Source organism: Panthera onca, chromosome A1, assembly GCF_046562875.1.
Source record: "Panthera onca isolate mPanOnc1 chromosome A1, mPanOnc1 haplotype 2, whole genome shotgun sequence".
In the NCBI taxonomy this organism is placed as follows: Eukaryota; Metazoa; Chordata; class Mammalia; order Carnivora; family Felidae; genus Panthera; species Panthera onca.
In genome coordinates, this window is record NC_138339.1 from 28,357,058 (window position 1) to 28,376,394 (window position 19,337).

The 19,337-nt window shown below is 38.3% G+C and overlaps 1 protein-coding gene across 1 annotated transcript in view; it reads left to right on the top strand.

The window, feature by feature from the left end:
* The window catches only part of SPEF2 (sperm flagellar and cilia associated 2), a 184,021-nt gene that overhangs the window by 43,515 nt on the left and 121,169 nt on the right, over window positions 1–19,337 (top strand). Inside the window, exons 9-10 of the mRNA XM_081796051.1 lie at window positions 2,201–2,388; window positions 5,438–5,606. Of these exons, the coding sequence (XP_081652177.1) occupies window positions 2,201–2,388; window positions 5,438–5,606 (357 nt within the window). The remainder of the gene's footprint in view (window positions 1–2,200; window positions 2,389–5,437; window positions 5,607–19,337) is intronic.

The following is a 19,337-nucleotide window of genomic DNA, read 5'->3' on the forward strand; positions in this document are numbered from 1 at the left end:
GACGGTGCTGGTGCAGAAAGGGAGAGAGAGAGCACGAGCGAGGGGGAGAGAGAGAGAGAGAGAGAGAGAGAACTTCATGTTTTCCATCATCAGTTTTTGTCTGGTTTGGTTTTGATTTTAGATTAAATCTGTTTGTCTCTTCTTTAAGGTAATTGGGCATCTATTCTATATTAAGAATTTTTGATTTCAGATTTCTGCCCCACCTGCTATTACTAGCAGTACTTAATTATAATAATATTTAACTTTTTATGAGTATTTACCGTGAGTCAAGCATTGAACTATGTTCATTACATGCACATAGAATTCTCACAACAGCCTTTGAAGTGGACGCTCTCCTTATCTACGTTTTACGCAGAAGGAAAATGAGACTTAGAAACCTCACGGTCGCACAGCCTGTCAGTGGTGTAGACAGGAGCACAGCTGGCTCTGTCAGACTCGAGAGTCTGGGTTCGTAACCGCTGAGATTTACTACCTCCCACAGACTTCCTTTTTCCTTTCCCTTCTTTCTTTTTTTTTTTTTTAGGGCTTCAACCCACTTTGCTGTAATGGGACAGGAAGTTGTGGTGGGTTTAGCACAGGGAGGCGAGGTGGGGTAAAGGTAGAAGACTGATAGCTAAAAAGAAGGAAAGGGTTGGAAGGAGGGAGGGAGACAGCTCGGAGGTGAAGGCTGCTCTCTTCCTGCTGGGGACATTCTACCCTTCTCTTCAAGGCTCGGGTCCTGTCACTCCGTAAACATTTTCACAGGCCTTATGGGCACTCTGCAGTAAAGCGGCCTCCCAAGCTCATTTTACTGTCACTATCTCTGTAAATTCTCATCTAGTTACGGCTTTTCTTTTGGATTCCTCTTTCCTCTGACCTTTTTGCAGGTCATGAAGCCTGCCCTAAAGCTTTGTACTTGCATTATATGCTTGCCCCAGAGAAACGGGGCCTGCAGAACGATACAGCAAGGACAAAATCTGGTGTGATTCCCGAACTTGCCAAACGTACAGAACTGACCTCAGAGGTCACCCAGTCCAACCCCTTTCCCCATAAAAACAAACAAAATAAAACAACGACAAAAGCAAAGGAAACTTCCATTTGGTTCAGTGGACGAAAGCAATGCATTGTCAGGCATTTAGTCATGTGTGAGTAGTATCATAGGAAATATTTTCCCTGACAGGATGGTTTGGTGAGTTTTTCTGTGCATGCCTAGTCTTATTAATACCCCCACTTACAGGACATGGAGGCTGAGGGGGGGGCTCTGAGTGGGAGCCTAGGACTTGCCTTCTGTACACAAGCTGGAGCTTGACTTTGATGGCAGCTCCTCCAAGGCCCAAGTTCACCTTCATTTTACACTCAGCGGGTTAAGTTACAGGAGGCAAGTATTGTTTCTGGAGCATGTTAGCACAGGATAGAATTTCTCAAGGAGCTGGTTTAGCTATTTGAAAGCAACATTTAGTCATGCTGAGTTTGACCTTTATACTTGATGTGAAGAAAGTGTTTCTCTGAACAATATAATAGTGCAAACCAAGCAGAGGGTCATGATAAACTCTAAGTATTTCATTACTTTCTGCAGAAATAAATGTTCCCTGAGTGAATTTTACTGATTTATAAAGGCTGTAACAGCAGAAGGGTTTTTTGGTTGTCTAAATGCGTTTAACATTTGTTGGCGCGTGTGTGATAGGCTCAAGCCAGTAATATCAGGGAATTTCCAAAACATTTTCTAAGTATAAATCAGTGTCCTAGAACTCTCTCACTCCAAGACAGAGGGCATCGGCTGAATGGAGCAGATGTGCCCAGTTAAGGCTCCTAAGATGGGTACGAAGGGGCTACGATGCTAGGGTGGCATAGGCTTGCCCGTTTCTCTGTGATCCCTGACTCTGACGATTTGCAAGCCATGAACTCAAGGCTTCTTTTTACACACTTAAGATCCAATTTATTGTTAATCTATGTTGGGCTTTCCACAGTTGGACCACTTTTCTCTGTAATATGTTTTGCTGATAAGATAAGCTAAAAGTGGAATATTTCCAATATTGTCATCACCAGCATACTCAGTACTTAATAAGGAAAAAAGTTCTCCTTCATGATTAAGTTCTTCTTGATGTAAAAGGAGGTTTCATTCTATTTAGAGATTTTTTTTTTGCCCATTGAAATTATAACATTATTTTCATTTGAATCATCGCATAATTATATTGACTCAAACATGTCTCTGTCTTCTTAGGCTTTGGCAAAACAAGCCAAGATTGATTTTGAGGAGCAAGCCCTCAGAGAGAAGGAAATTCATGAACAGATTGCTGTGGAAAGAGCTCAAGCTCGTTACAAAAAGCATTATACAATATGTGCAGAAATTTTGGATCAAATACTTGATTTGTCCACTAAAGTGGCAGACTACCGAATGTTGACAGATAAGTAAGTGTTACTTTTTACAATCATTACAGTACAGACATCACAGAAAATGGTGATTGTGTATGTAGACACCCAGTTGATAAGAAAAGACAAATTTTTTCGTGAAAAAAGTACTAAGAAGTGGGGTCCAGGATACCTGGATTACTGACTCAATTCAACCCACTCAATAGCCTTATTTAAGGTGCATTTATATGTCTTTTAACATTTAAACTTTGTGTCTAAATTTACAGTAATTTACAACGACAACTATAATAATTTATTTGACACTCTTGGAACTTTCTGAAATACTGGAATTATTTAAAAATTACTAGTCATTAAATCTATTTACTTTCATTGTACCTTGTTTCTAACAGGAATTAATGTATTTATAAGGAAATATTCAATAATACAAAACATATTAAAAATATGCCAAATAAGAACAAAGGAAAATCCAAATTAAAGTAGAAAGTTAAGAACAAAAGATAAATTAGAACACAATTATATTGGCAGCAGTAGATTTGCAAGTGGCTGCAACTGAGCTGCAAATTTTATCTGAGCTTCCTGGTAGCCAAAGGAAAAAGGGAAATACAATCTGCCATGTGTTTTCCATTTTCCATTCTAGTTCATTACAAAATACAGAACTTTCCTTGGCACTAAATTTAGAACAATAGCTCTCTCACGTGGCACACTCATCTAAGGTACACTGAGTAGTGTAGTATATCTAGTGGAGAATGTTCTCAGCAAGATCTTTTAAACAAATGTATCATCTGGCCTCATAGACCTATTTCTTATGATATTCTTTGCTGAAAGTTACAGGAGAATGATATCAAAGTGTATCTCAGTGAAAGTAATTCCGCAAGGACAAGGGTAAGGCAACCCAGTTAAATATGTACACCTCTCAAATTACCCAAACTAAGATCTTCTTGAGAACCCACTGTTTTCTATAGTGGCTGCACCAGTTTGCATTCCCACCAACAGTGCACAAGAGGGTTCCCTCTTCTCCACATCCTCGTTTTTTATTTATCTTTTTGATCCCAGCCATTCCGACAACTGTGAGGTGATATTACATTGTGGTTTTGATTTGCATTTCCCTGATGATTGCATTTCCCTGATTTGCATTTCCCTGATGATTGAGCATCTTTTCATGTACTTGTTGGCCATCTGTATGTCTGCTTTGGGAAAATGTCCATTCAGATCCTGTGCCCATTTTTTAATTGGATTGTTCACTTTTTTGCTATTGAGTTGTAGGAGTTCTTTATATATTTTGGATATTAACCCCTATCAGATATGTGATTTGCAAATATTTTCTCCCATTCAATAGGTTGCCTTTTCATTTTGTTGATTGTTTCTTTTGCCTTGCAGAATCTTTTAAGTTGGATGTAGTCCCAACTGTTTATTTTTGCTTTTGTTGCCTTTGCTTTTGGTATCAAATCTGAGACCAACGTCAAAGGGCTTACTGCCTATGTTTTCTTTTAGAAGTTTTATGGTTTCAGGTCTTGCACTCAAGTCTTTAATCTATTTTGAGTTAGTTTTTTTGTGTATGGTGTAAGATATGTGTGTTCTGGTTCCAACTGAACACAACAATTACGCATATATATTAATATTTTATTATCTACACTACTATCAGTCAAGATAAACTCATGTTACTTCATTAAACAAGATGTCATCAGTATATATTTTTTTCTAAAGCACAGGTATATTTTTGGTATCAGCCTACTCAAAAGAACTAACTTTTTAGACTATTCCTTAAAATTATTGATATTCAGATAATAGGATATTAATTCAGTAACTGTAAGGTTAACTTTTGGACAGTATATAAGTTGTTAATTACTTACTTTACCATAGAAGTCAATAATGCCATTTCAATAATTCTGATGTTACAGTATTTCTATACCTGAGCTTATTAATTTCTAAACTTCCATATTTCGACAAAGTAACCCTTAGCGACTGTAAATGTTTTATTAATGGAAAACATAATGTGATTATATTTGAAGTTGTACATTTAATTAAAGTACAACATTTTATTGTGGCAAAACATACATAACATAAAACTGACTCTTTTAATCATTTTAGATGTACACTTCAGTGACATAAGTGCATTCACACTGCTGTGCAACCATCATGACCATCCATCTCCAGAACTTTTCTATCATTCCAAACTGAAGCACTGTGCCCATTAAATAACTCTCCAGCCCCTGGTAACCTCTGTTCTACGTTTGGTCTCAGCACATTTGTCTAAATTGGGTATCTTATAGAAGTGAAACCATACCTTATTTGTTCTTTTAGTGTCTGGCTTATTTCATTTAACATAATGTCCTCAAGTTTCATCCATGTAGTATGTATCAGAATGAAATTAATGAAATACTAACTTTTTTGTTGTAATTTCAAGCTCCAGTCCAACCAGTTTTAGAGAAATGCATCTGAATGTTAGACCCTTTCCTTTCTTTGCATTTTGTTCTTCTTGAAACTGTTTTCCCATTTCCCTGATTACATCTTGGTCATTCATCATATTTAAATAGAAATAGTTACTGAAAAATAATTTTAAAGGTTATCAAATATGTAACAATAATAAAAACCACCATGCATTCGATCTTTCTATTATAAATTACTTGCAAATATGTAAACCGACTGACATCTTAAAGGGGCTTTGGAAAATACTCAGTCTGCTCATTTTTGCACAGGAGGACACTTATATTAGAGCATTTAAATGATTTTCTGAGGTTGCACAGCCATTTAAAATCATAGCTAGGAAGTAAAGAACCTAAGTTTTGTGACAGTGCTCACCATTTTAAGATATAATGTTCTGTTAGCGCACAGTCAATATGAGTTGGAAGGACCAGTGGCTTTAAGTAATGTTCATTCATTCAAACCTGCTGAGTTCCAGATGTTCTTTCTACTAGCCATTAGCCATATCCAATAATAGTAAATGGAATCCCTAGCCTCAAATAGCAGATCCTGGGGAATGGATATGATAATAGAAAGACTAAGCTTTAAGGTGTATATTTGACTATTGATTGACTATATATTGACCATTGATTCATCTCTACCTTTTTAAAAATCTTTTCTGCTATAGTTTGATTCCATATAAGGTGATGCATGATTGGAAGGAACTGTTTTTTAACGGAAAGCCCATATATCAGCAAGCCTCTATTAAGCATCTACCAGCTAAGCCCTCTGCAGAACAACTTACAGAACTGGAGAAAAGTGACTTGCTAGATAGCAATGATTACGAAGAATATAAGGTACTTACTCATATGGAATAATTAGAGAGAATGCAACATAATGCACAATATTTCTTTAACATTGATTCTGTGATATTGTGTCATTTCATCTCTGTTAATAAAAATGGGCATTTTGTGTTTGCATTTTCCCTTGGTTTAATTTGTGTTTATGTACTAAGTTTTAAATCTCTGACCTATTCCTCGTCTATCATCTGTTACTCCCGGTAATAGTAGAAGAGTGGTCTGGAAAATAATAAAACGTAATATATTGTCAGGGCTGATAGATTTCAGAATTTTTTAAATATTTTGACTTATTCATTAGCATTTTCTTTGTATGAACTGTTTACCTTTGCTACAAAAACCCTGGCATAAAGGTATTTCTTTACTAATTTATGTAAACAGTATGTGGTTTTTAGAGGCATATGGAAGAGGAGATAGTCTGAGTTTTATGAACAGCATGGATTCAAACAAAATTTCATTCAAAGATTTAAAAAAGTATTGAGCGCCAATTTTGCTTCTTAGAAGAGCTGCCGAAAAGCCTTTGGTGTCAGACAGACCAAGGTGAGACCTCGGGCAGCCTGTCCCTTTGGTGGTGAGAGACTCAGTTTCCCAATTTATGAAATGGGGATAATAATATACCTACTTTATTTAGTTGTTGTGAAACTTATTTAAGATAATATGTATTAAATACTTAGTCAAGTGCACTGCACATTGGACGCAAACAATGCATATTAATTTCTTTCCCTACCACCCTGCTCTCTCCACTGCATTTCATCTCACCTTTAGGGGTAAAGATGTAAAATTGATAGCTATCAGATGGAAGTTCTGGGTAGATTGGCATCAATGGAATGAGAAATAAGCCCATTATTATGTTATTGAATAAGTTTTAGAACGGTAGTAAGTGCGACTCACTCGTTAAGAAACGAGAAAGAAGAATAATTTGACCTAATCATTTGCTGATACTTAGCAAATACTCAATAAATGTTTGTTGAAAGGATGAATGAATAAAATGAATGAATGACAATGAAAAGAGCAAAGTGTAAAATAGCACTAATATGTAAAAGAAGAAATATCAAAACAAAATAAATTTATGATAAAATGATAAGGAAAGAGGTTAGGAGAAATTAAATGTACATCATATTTTAATTGGGTGAATCTATATTTGTATCACTAAAACAGTTTTTATTTAAAAATTGACTGAACCTTATAGGATACCCATGCATATTTATTTTGTAGGGTTGTAGAATATAGTAGATTTAGTGTGTCAACCTAAAGTATCATGCTACACGATAAGTGCTTTGACAATATTAAAATATGTGAAGGTATTTTTTCTGTTGTAAAGTAAAAGTCATTTTTTGGACAATTTTGCTGACTTATAGAATATTTGTTTTCTGAGTTGTTTCTTAAACAGCTTTATCTACTCTATTCTTACTGCTTTCATAAATCAGGAGACCTGGTAGTCTGCAGCTTAGCAAAGATTTGCCTTTCTGACTTTTTTCTTGTTTGGGAAATCATTACCACAGGAACATGCTTGTCTTACCCACATCCTGAAGCAGCTAGCATGTTTCTTTTGCAGGAAATTGTACACTTGTGTTAGGAGTACGTGAACATCTAGCAATGCAGTTTATTTTGTTTATGGCCTCTGCTGTTTTCCTAGAAATGACAATTATCCTTGGAGTTCTGATATACATTTATGTGCTCTGTTCCTTTTCACTACGTGATGGAAAATAGATCATACAAAGGTACTAGGATATACTGGAAACTAGCCTATTATCATTCCCCATTATTAGAGCTTTTGTCTCTTCAGAAACTTGTGAAATATTCCTCCATACAAGTGAAAAATAGATTCTTCAACTTGGAAACTGCATTATCTGGCTTAAATAGCCTTTCACAAGAGACAGAGGGACAGCAACTGGCAGCTTATCTAAAGGAAACTGTTGTCACACTCATCATCACTACATTTTCTCAGGACTTTTAAGCCTTCAAGTAAATACATAACTTAGAAATTAACTTTCAAAAAGGTTACATTCTTAGCATACTCTGTTGATACACAGACCCAGCATCCTGAAAGAACTGATACATCCAGGCTTTGAGCCCACGCTTTTAAAGCTCTATTAGCATAAGCCCTAATGCTTAAAACTGTTAAATACTACACCTAGAAATAGGCATAAAAACAAATTTTTGCTCATGAACACATCATATAGAGATACAAAAAATTCGATCCTTACTGCTTAACATTATTTCTTAAGTCATCCCACTCTATTAGTAAAGCAGGTATACGTGAGAGAGGGCTAGTCCAGGAATGGTGTGGCCAGGGATATCGTTTATCTCTCTGAAGAAGGAAGCAGAACAGTGTCAGGGAGCAGCCAGGACATCCACTGTTGCAGGATAACCATGAGCTATTCAGTAGAGAGTGGGGAGGAGCCCTGAAAACCCAGTGGACCATGGGCAGCAGGCTAAGCCCAGACCCAAGTGCCCTAGACCAAGAGCTGCTCCAGCACAGCCCCCACCCAGCAGCTAGTGGTTCTCTATTATGCAGTGGTCTCCTGGTAAAGCCCAGCCTTCCCCCAGTACAGGTCCTTTTCGTGATTCTTACTGGCAAATTACCCAGAATCCCACAGCATTTGATTTTTACATAAGCCGTTTATTAGCAGATACCTACTGAATGAATTTAGGAGTGATTGAAATTTGGCATTCATAAACTAGAATTTGGCCATGGTTTCCTGAAGACAGATTTTTCCAAGTCTCTGCCACAAAGCACTTGGCAATTTGCAGAGATCTGGTGTGTATGCCCACAAGCAAGTTGTAGTCGGAATTCTCAATTTGGAGGAAGGATGTTTTGTGTCCACCACATCATCAATGTTGTTTTAAGTTGGTCATGCTTTTTAATTGCTGCTATTTGTGTTTGTAATGAGAACTAACTGTTTAAATTCATGATCAGTTGAGGTTTCTGTGGCTGTTGGGTTAACCCTATAGTGTGTTGTAATGCACATTTTTATCAACAGCACTTTGGGCTTATGATTTTCTGCTAACTAGACTCTAAAGATGCATTTATACACGTTATGGTTTAACACTAACCATGTCACTACAGCAGATGTATATATACCCATCCCCCAATTTGTTTATGCAGTGGTATTTGTTGTTACCAGGTCTTTTCCCTTGGAGAATATGAATGGCCACAGGGTTGTCTGTCTTCCTACATAAGTCTTATCTGATTTGTTTGACCCAAAGACTCCAGACACTATCTTGTTCTTACTCTTTAACTCCAGGCTTTGGTATTGATCCAGTGCCTTTCTAGACTCAACTTCTGACAGCAGGGTCTCTACCTTAGCTCTTGCCTTCTTCCCTCTCTTCCCAGTGAATGACCCAGTCTTCGCAATACATTATTTAATAGTTCCCCTATGGACAGAATGTTAAATTGAAGCCTGTATCACTCAAGTAACATCACTGGGTAACTGATGCACGTACACTGATAAATTTTAGATGAATGTGAATAGATCATTATTTTTTTAAGTTTATTTATTTATTGAAAGAGAGGGAGAGAGAATGTGTGCAGGGGAGGGGCAGAGGGAGAGGAGAGAATCCCAAGGAGGCTCTGTGCTGTCAGCACAGAACTCGACACAGGGCTCAATTCCATGAACCTTGGGATCATGACCTGAGCTGAAATCAAGAGTCTGATGCTCAGCCGACTGAGCCACTCAGGCACCCCGGATCAAATAATAATAATATTATTATCTTTATTTATTTAAAAGATATATGTTGTATTAGCTCAGGCTGCCATAAGAAAATACTGTAGACTGGATGGATTAAACAACAGCAATTTATTTCTCACAGTTCTGCTAAGTCCAAGTTCAGGGTGCCAGCTGATTCAGTTCCTTGGTAAGGACTGTCTTCTTGACTAACTGATGGCCACCTTGCTATGTCCTTAACATGAACAGAGAGGGAGGACTCTGGTCTGTCTTCTTCCTCTTAACAGGACCCTAATCCCATCATGGGGGCCCCACCCTCATAAATTTTTCTAAACTTAATTACCTCCCCAAAGCCTCACCTCCAAATACCATCACAGTGGGTGGAGGGGCACAATTTAGTCCATAACATACATGTTTATTCAGGACACTTATAAAATTTCTCAAAGTACAGACTTACCAGTCAAGTATAGGAACCCTAATGTCAAATGAAATTAGTTGTTTTATTGCTTTTTGTCCCCTGCTGAGAAAGAAGTCTTAATACCTTGTCTTTTGACTATGAAAATATGTTTATATTTTGTTTCCAGATATGCAGGAATGTAGCTTCCGTTTAAGTAGGTATAGTAAGCAGTTACTTTCATGGTCTCAGTTGAGATGTTCTGTTAGGCATTCTACTTTAAAAATTCTGCCTGCCATTTTACCCGATGCCCCACATTATCACTCTTTTGGATTAAGACTTCAGACGTATCTGTTAAAATACAAATACTTCCCAGGATAAGTGACAAGAATTATGATCAACATCCAAACAGGAGATAGGAAAGAAGTTTGGTACTGAAAGGAATATTCTATCATTCTAGTTTAGGTTCTATGTCATACATTTCATAGCTCCAGTTTCTTCTCCCCATTTGCTTCAAGTTTTGCCTCTAACCCCCTAAATCTCTCCTGTAATAGTAAGGCTACCCGGCTGGATTTTTTTCAGGCTAGACCTCATTGTGTGGCTCTGTCTTGGTGAAGTCACCAATGTGCCCTAGAACAGTGACTCCTGTAGTCAGGCATAGTGATGCTTACAAAGTAGAATGTCAATGTATTGGTTTTCAAAAAGGATCCATCATTGCTCAAGGCCTGTAGTTGCCAAAAAACAAGGCTGTCTTCTAACTTCTGTGATCAAGGATTTCAGAGGCTGGAGTAGGTTTGGCAGAGGTTTGGGACTTCTGTCTGTGGGGTGAGAGGGAATGGATGGAGACCTTGGGTCATGGGAAGGGTATTTCACTTCAAATTACTAGAATTGGTGACAACCTCGGTTCATTAGAGAACCATGGTAGGAGTGGTTGAATTAAGGTATCAAGTTCAAGGCATTAGACTAGAACTGCGAAATCATTTACAAAGCCAAATGATTGATACCCAGATAGAATGAGAAGTGAGAAGGATATAGCCAAGGGAGAAGAGTTTTGAATGCCTGACATGAATAAAAGTAAAGTGAATGTCCACCACCCATTTTCATTTGTTCATGATTGTGCAGATTAGGGAGAAGCCAGTCCTCTTCCAGGCTCCCTCTCATCTGGGATCAGGCAAGACAAAAGGTGGTCAGGTCTCCCTTGGCTTCCTACCTCTGATTTTCTGGTTCATTCTCTACCTACTTTGACAACGACAGGAGACAACTTCTATGTGTCAAGTCCAGTTTATCTTCAATTAGTTACTCACACTGCCCACCTAGCATTTTAGAGCAGGCTTTGAAGATCTGAACTCTAAAACTATATCTTGTTAGCTAGATATAACAAGAACACATGGGGTTGTTAATCTCAAGAAACTTAAGTGGATCCAAGAAGGTCTGAATTTTGCTGTAGGGCAGAAGTGTTGGGCTGAGAACCAGAAACCCTCTCACCTGGAAGACCCTCCCACCCCACCTCTCCTACCCAGTGCCCAGGACCCGTCAGTCATATTCTTTGGGCACACTGAACTAACAGTAGTCTTTCATAAATTGGGCAGTCACCTCTAAACTTTTTTTAGGTAGTGTATACCTCTTTAAGCCATCAACCTAAGCAGTGAAACAAAGAAAATAGAACACAGTAGTCATTACTATGGGAGAGGGCACTCTGTGTGGAAAACTTCTGTGTGAATTTTTCAATGGCTAGATATGTAGACCAAGTCATAGTGTCTATACACTTTGTGATATTAGAGAAATTCCAACCAGTCTGTCAAGACTGTCCCTAGCTGGGCAATGGCAGCAGATAGGTGAATTCAAATGTATAAGCTTCTGGAAAAGTTACTTGAGCAGCAAGACCGTAGAAATTAGTACAGAAGTGATCTTGAGGGAGACCACCACCTCCCTGATGAACAGAACATGGTTTGAGAAACTAAGGAATGAACTTTACTGTTTTCATAAGGACAGCTACCACCACCAGAATTGTTTTATGTTCCTGGTATAGTGGATCTCTCTGATATAAAGTCCAGTGTGATACTGTCTTAAGGGCATTTGAGGTCAGGTGATAAGGCAAGCCTTAGAGTCTCCATGTATTTTAGCTCCAGGAAATTGTGCTTTGAAAAACATTGGGCTAGACACACAGCTACTGTAATTCCCAGTGTGCCATGTTTAAAACCTTGGAAGGGCCATGGTGACTTGCTAGAGCAGAGAATGGAGCCAGGAGTGGGAACCTTCCATTTTGTGGTAAATTAGCTACCCTTCCACTAATGCCTTCAGTGAGTCACTTTGAATGTGTCTGAAAACAGAATGCTAAGTAGAAGCCCCTGTCTGTTGTTTACATTTGATTTGTCACTCAATTTCAGCAGCACTGAAATGTAAGTTTTTAGAATAAAGGATGTCTCAGAATGACTTAGTCTCAGTTACCCCTACTAATCAAACCGACAGGACAGAGTATCAGTCCAATGATTCTGGCTGCCTAATACATAAGTAAGTAATTGGAGCTCAAAGTTTTATGAAAAGAAGCCTCTGTCACTGTTTGCAAGTGCTGAGCATTCCAAACTTCTAGAATTGTTACCAGCTGGAATGGGTGCATTGCATAGTTAGGTACCAGGCTCCCTTCAGTGTGGGCCTATAAGCTTTGACAGTGACCTTCATCACATGCTAGGTACCATGACCAGTTTGAATTTCCCTCTAAAAAGAAGTACAAGGTTGGGGCGCCTGGGTGGTTCAGTCAGTTAAGCATCTGACTTTGGCTCGGGTCATGACCTCGCAGTTTGTGAATTTGAGCCCCGCAATGGGGTCATCACTGACAGTGCAGTGTGGAGCCTGCTTGGGATTCTCACTCTCTCCCCCTCTCTCTGTGCCCCTCCCCCACTTGTGCTCACTCTCTCTCGCTCTCTCTCTCTCTCAAAATAAATAAATAAACTGGAAAAAAAAAAAAAAAGAAGTACAAGGTCTGTTGCCCTAGGTCGTCTTTTGTGAAAGACTAGAATTAAACACACCTGTTCCCATAATAACAGATCAGGACAGATTGGGGAAGGCTACTGCTGGGACAGAAATGATCAGATTTCTGACTGAAAGCCATTATTTGATTAAGACCAGTTCTTCAGATATCCTGATGAATTGGAATTAACCGTGAGATTGGTTGATAGATAGGCCTTGACTACTCTCAGTTCTGCTTCTGGTGAGAACATTCTTTAGCTCAGCATGGCAGGGGAAGTAGAGTTAACTTCTTCCGTTCCCTTGTTACCATGAGCCATATTTGTATTTCCTGGTGGTAGATAATGGTGTGGCCCAGGCTGAGCACTCCAGCACAGAGCGGGTGGAGGCATACCTTCTCTCTGGAGGTGCATCCATCCCGCCAAAGTCAGTGTGAGGTATACATCCCCACCTCCCTGGCTTCTCTGGAATCTGAAGGCCAGATGTTTTGACAAGAAGATATGGTCAGGAAGCCAGTAATCCTCAGACCTGACTGGAAGTCAGGTGACTTAGAAAGCTGCCAAGCTCACTAAGGTCATCTTTTCAACTTGTTTTGAGACCTTTAATCTAGAAGCCAAAATTCAGTTGCACATCAGCTATGTCCTCTCTTCCTCCTTGTCAAAAGCAGTATAAGGCAGAATCAATCCTATCTATTGGAACCTGGCTATCAAACAAATACCAGACAGTAGTCAAGAAACCCTATAGTGCTACCAGGTTGCATGAGCAGAACTCCCCATCAGACAAGATATCCAACTACCCTTTCTCTTTCTCCTGAGACTTCTGGCTCATTGTCAGGAATATTTTAATGTAAATTACAAATTTAGGCAGTTCCTCTAGATTCCCTCAGGATTTTGGGGGTGGGTTGGAGGAGAGAAAGCTTAGGAAGGGGAGACAAAAAACAGAGCCTTTGAAAGCTACAAAGTTTTGCCTTAGTACTTTCCTGTGGATTATGGCTTTTTTGCTGAGTGCCAGATTTCCCAAGCACAGTAACTGGAATATAGCCACTCGACTTTCCATGCTGCCATAGTAGTAAATGTGCTTCTCTGAAGTCTGATTCTCTTTGGTCAGAGATAGGACAGATCCAGACAGGAGGTTAGCCAGGAGAGCCGGTGCCAGGGGTTGAATTCTTAGAGCGAGAACTAAGATGGTCAGGAGAAATTTACCTGAAGTAGCTGAAAACAGGAAGAGGCAGCGTAGGCTCAAGCCAAGTCCTTTGAATACGCCAGTGATCAAAGCTGAGATTGGGTGAAAACCAGACTAGAAAGTGAAAACAAGGGTGGCAAGCTGGAAGCTAGACAGAAATGGAACAGAACAGGACTCAGCTTAAAGGCCTGGAAACAAAGTAAGGATGCAGTAGGCAGTTGCCTACACCTTTTTTATTTTCTGCCTGGCAGGGGTACACGGTTGGGTCAACGTAATTTAGCAGACCCACGATAAATATCCAGTTAGTGATATGAAATTAACCAGGTCACAAGCAGTTTGCCATAGAGCAGCTCTTACCTACCCATTTACACAGGCTGCTTTTACCTGCTCCAGGGCCCTGATAAATCTCTGATAGAGCTTCTTCCAAAGTCCCAAATTTATAAGTTATTTAAATTTGAGTGTTGTGTGCTGTGTAAAAAAAGAATGCCATGATTTAATGGAGAGACTCACTCAAAATCATACTGCCAGCCATTACTTCTAGAAATGCTTCCAGGATTAGCTAAATTCATACATGGTATGTGGATTCTTGCTAACTTCTATCTGTGAGGATGACACTTTCTGATCTTGTTCCTAGATTTTGGGTTGTGTTGTGTTTAAGTCATCTTTGTACTTAATCAGAATTACTAAAACTTAATATCCATGTATTCACTCATTTATTCAGTTCATATATATTTAGCCTATACTACTGATTGATTGACTCATTAATTCAGTCAATAAATATTACTACTTATTACGTGCAGGCACTGTTCTATTGGGGATGTAAAGTTGATCAAGATAGAGATCTTCCCCTCTGGTGCTCACAGTTTAGTGGAGATGAGAGAAAACATTCCAGAGCATAATAAGTGTAGATAAGCACAGGAGGTTATTGGGGACCCAATGGAAGGGGTGAGTTTCAGTATGAGTAAAATCATTTCCGGTATCACAGATTGTCGTCTCTTCCTCACTTCTTGCAGAGTGGTGTGCAAGAGAAAGCCAGCCATAGTAGATGCAAGATTAAGGCAGCTCGAATGTCTGTATGATGACGTTGTGGTGCATCAGCTATACTCTGAAAAGTGCATAGCCTCATTTTGCAGAGTTACTACCTGTGGTGTTTCTTGAAGTCAGTTTATTAGAAGCTTCTACCTTAAGTCCTTTGGCCACTGTACCAAGATAGTCTGTCTGTTGATGTGTTTTATTATATATAGATTAAAAGATTGCATTTCAGGAAAACCCAAGGACACTAGCAGGTGCCAAAAACACTGTAAGTGTTGTATTCCCTAAGAAGTTCTTTCTCTCTCTTAGGAGAAAAGGCATTTGTCTTGTTTTTTGAAGGCATCAGTAATTGAATTGCAAGACACTTAGAGCCTACTAAACTAGGATCTGGGGCACCTCAGGCCACAGAGATGTTGGTGACTTCTAACAATCTGTGAAAACAAACACTGGGGAGGTCATTGTGTGTGCTTTCAGACTAGGACCGCCACTCTACAAATGCCACAATTGGATGTCACTAGTAAATATCATTGGCATAATCCAGTGTTGTTTGTTGAATGTTGTGCTAGCGGCACTCAGATTTTACGGATTGATGAATACCTCCCAAGGCCCAGATTCTAGTTATCTAAGTTGATCAAAGCAAACCATGTCTGCCCCCTTTTAAAAGCATAGATAAGGAAGCTGTATTCCTAATTTGGATCTTTGGAAGTGGCAACACATGAGAATGAGGTGCTTTTGCTTTAGTCCAAGGGTGATCATGTGCACAGAAGTAAACAATTTGCTGAGAAAAACATGCAGTTCCACCAGCATCATCATTTAACCATTTGGACAATGTGACAGTCAAGGAGGGAATCTAATGAATGGAACACATTGAAGATCTCAAGCTTGCCCTTGAAATGTGCACTTCAGCCTACATTCAAGCACACTGATCCTGAGCAGATGCTGTCTGTAAATGCTCATGTTGCTTTTAGCCATGGTTAATAATGGGGATGAAAAATAATGACACATCAAGGCATAGGAAACAAAAAAAAAGATATGACAGACTGGAAGTAACCAGAATCAGAAGTCTAGGAAACCATGAGGTACCTACAATGTGATAGAGACAACCATGTGAGTGTGAGTGGGGATCCAGGCTGGAAAGCAGTGTTAGGTCCATGTCATTTATGAAGATAGGAAGAATAGGTGGATAATGTGGTCCCAGGGATTCAGAATGCAGTCTCTGAAAAGGTCAATGTTGATCAGTTAATGAAACCAATGCTGGTAAATAGGTTGTGACTTTCGACCAAGGGCAGGGGCTGTTTACTTCTGTTGTAATTTCATGGTCTCTGTGTATAGGTAGATAAGATATATAAGATATATATATATATATATATGATAAGATATATAAGATATATAAGATAAGATATACACACACATACACACACACACACACGTACATACATATGACAGTTTCCATTAATCAAGTGCTAGAATCATGGAGCACATCTACATAGGAAAAGTGTCTCCTTAAAACAATACTTTGTACCAGGTGATACTTACCTGGCATTGCCCATGCTGGGCTGAGTCTTGAAACTAATTGTCAGATATCTATTAATAATAATACCCAAAGGAGTAAGAATTATACATTCTATTATATAATTTTTCTCTGATAAAATTTTATTATATAGTTAACATAATTATATAAAACAAACCATGTGAAATAGGGATATGGTAAAAAAAATTCTAGCTCCTCTTCACTAACGAACTAGAAAATCTCTTTAGCTCATTGTCGTTAAACTAGTAATCTTCATTCTGGTCTGAGTTTCCCTTTTTCCAGTTCTTCTGACCTCCTCTTCACTCATCGTGTTCTTGTTCCAACCTGAGATGGTTACTTTGACTTACCCTTTATCTTTGGTCTTTACTTAAAAATTTTATCAACTGTATTTTTAAGATGAGTCTTCAAAATGAGTTCCACCAAATCCTTGAGCCCCTTACCTCCATGGGTCAAGCTTCAGACCTTTTCCTAACCTAAGCATTCAGGTCTCTGCATGGTGAACATTCTATCCCATTGTGTTGGGCCACATTCTACAACTAATTCAGCAATGGAACAGGGCTTTATTCTGATCCCTTTGTGAGGAAGCACACCTCTCTGATTGGGGTGCAAGCCCCATGTAATTTCTCCCATTGGGCAGAAACTTCCTGTTATGTGCCTCCAGCAGGAGCCTGAGAACTTCTTAGTTAAGTTTTGAAACTGCACAGTGACATAGACTACTCACATAAGAATTTCATTCAATCTTTACACCAACTGTGTGAGATAGATATTATCATACAAAGATGAGGCAATTGTCGAGAGTACAAAACAAGTAAGTAGCAGAACTATTCTGGGGATCCAGGTCATCTGATTTCAGTCCCAGACTGGTTCCTTTAGGACAGATTAAATGCACCGCACAGAATCATTAGAATGTTAGAAACTTTCCACCTAAAATTGGCCTTGGACTTAAAGCCTTTTTATCTTAAAGTAATGTAATTTCTGTTTTTTTTTAATTTTTTTGTTAATGTTTATTTTTGAGAGAGACAGAGACAAAGCATGAACAGGGGATGGACAGAGAGAGAGGGAGCCACAGAATCCAAAGCAGGCTCCAGTCTCTGAGCTGTCAGCAAGAGCCTGGAGCGGGGCTCCAACTCATGAACCGTGAGATCATGACCTGAGCCGAAGTCGGAAATTCAACCCACCTAGCCACCCAGGCGCCCCTCTGGTTTATTTATTAATTTGGTTTACTTCTGACTGGCCACATTACATAAAATAATTATCACGTCTAATTAGAAGTATAAGTGATTCCAATGAATGAAAGCAGAAGCAAGCAATAAATTCCAATTCAATGATTATGAAAAGCAATTCAGTATTTAGCTAATTTTGAATAATGCATATAATTACTGTGTACAGAATTATTAGAAAAACTAAAACAAAGTAAATTTTACAAATAAAGGATAGTTTGTTTAGAAGTAACAGATATGATTATATTGAGATAGTAATAAATTCCACCATTTTTAAAGGAAAACCTATTGTGAATACTTTGGGGGATTTTTGTTTATTTGTTTCAAAAAGCATTTCCTTATCTCAGAATGTTGTCATAACAGAAATTCTGTCCCCAAACCAAGCAAGCCATCTATAGCATTTATGAAATCTGTCAGCTTATATTCTGAGCAAGCATTTTTTTGTCAGATATTGGATAGATATGAAAAGAATACTGATTAAAAAATGCAACAACAAAGGCATGTGTTTAATAATATATGAGATAGCATATATAAAAACATGTTTAAATTTGTATATGACCTAGCATATAAAATATTTATGCCATATCATACAAAATATATATTAGTGTAAGTATACAAATATAAAGATAAATATCCTGACGTGTAGTCAGAGGAAACACATATACCTTCCTCCTCAAAAAAAAAAAGAAGAAAGAAAATTCAGATTAGCTGAAGTTGAAAAATTGGCCCTGTTTTGTGAAAAAACACATTGAACTCTTTTTTTTTTAATGAAAATCTGTTTCATTTTTTTAAGTGTATTTATTTATTTTGAGAAAGAGAGAGACAGAGAGGCAAAGAGAGAGAGAGAGAGATAGGATCCTAAGCAGGCTTTGCATTGTCAGTGCAGAGCCCGACATGGAGCTCGATTCCATGAACTGTGCAATCATGACCTGAGCGGAAATCAAGAGTTGGATGATTAACCAACTGAGTCACCCAGGAGCCCCAGTGTCTTTTGTTTTTGTTCTCTCTCTGGTTTTTATGAGAGCATATGCTGTTGAAGGAGCTCATTTTCCCCCCCAGTGAATATTGCTCATTTTTTCTAGCCCAATTATTTGGACTAAGAAGACTAAGTTAAGATTAATTGGGGCAAGTTGATTGAGGGCAAGTGATTAATTGGTTGATTGATTTTAGAGAGAGAGTGAGTGTGAGAGCAAGGGAGAAGGGTAGAGGGAGAGGGGGAGAAAGAATGAGAATCCTAAGCAGGTTTCACACTCAGCACAGAGCCCAATGAGGGGCTTAATCCCACAACAGTGAGATCATGACCTGAGCAGAAATCAAGAGTTGGACCCTTAAACAACTGAATCACCCAGGTGCCCCTGCAAGTGGTATATTTTAAAAAGTGCTAATAAAACTGATCATCTTTTATAAGATTTGGAGAAAACTTGCATCATTTTTTAAAAAAGGCTGATAAGCTGATACATCTTGAATTCGTAATGTTCTGCACCACTGAAATAGTACATCAGAGTGTTTTGAAGTTTGAATAGTTAGATAAATAGGTTATATGTACTAATTCCAAATAATAAAATATATCATGTATTTCTATGTCTTATATTTCTACTCTTTGTTTCTGGTAGATTGTGGATGGAATATTTATATAATGAAATTGTTAACTACTTATGTTCCTAAATTTGTTTATATGCACTACAGATCTTTTTAAGATCTTCAAGTGACTTCAGAAAAATACTATCTTACCTAATATTT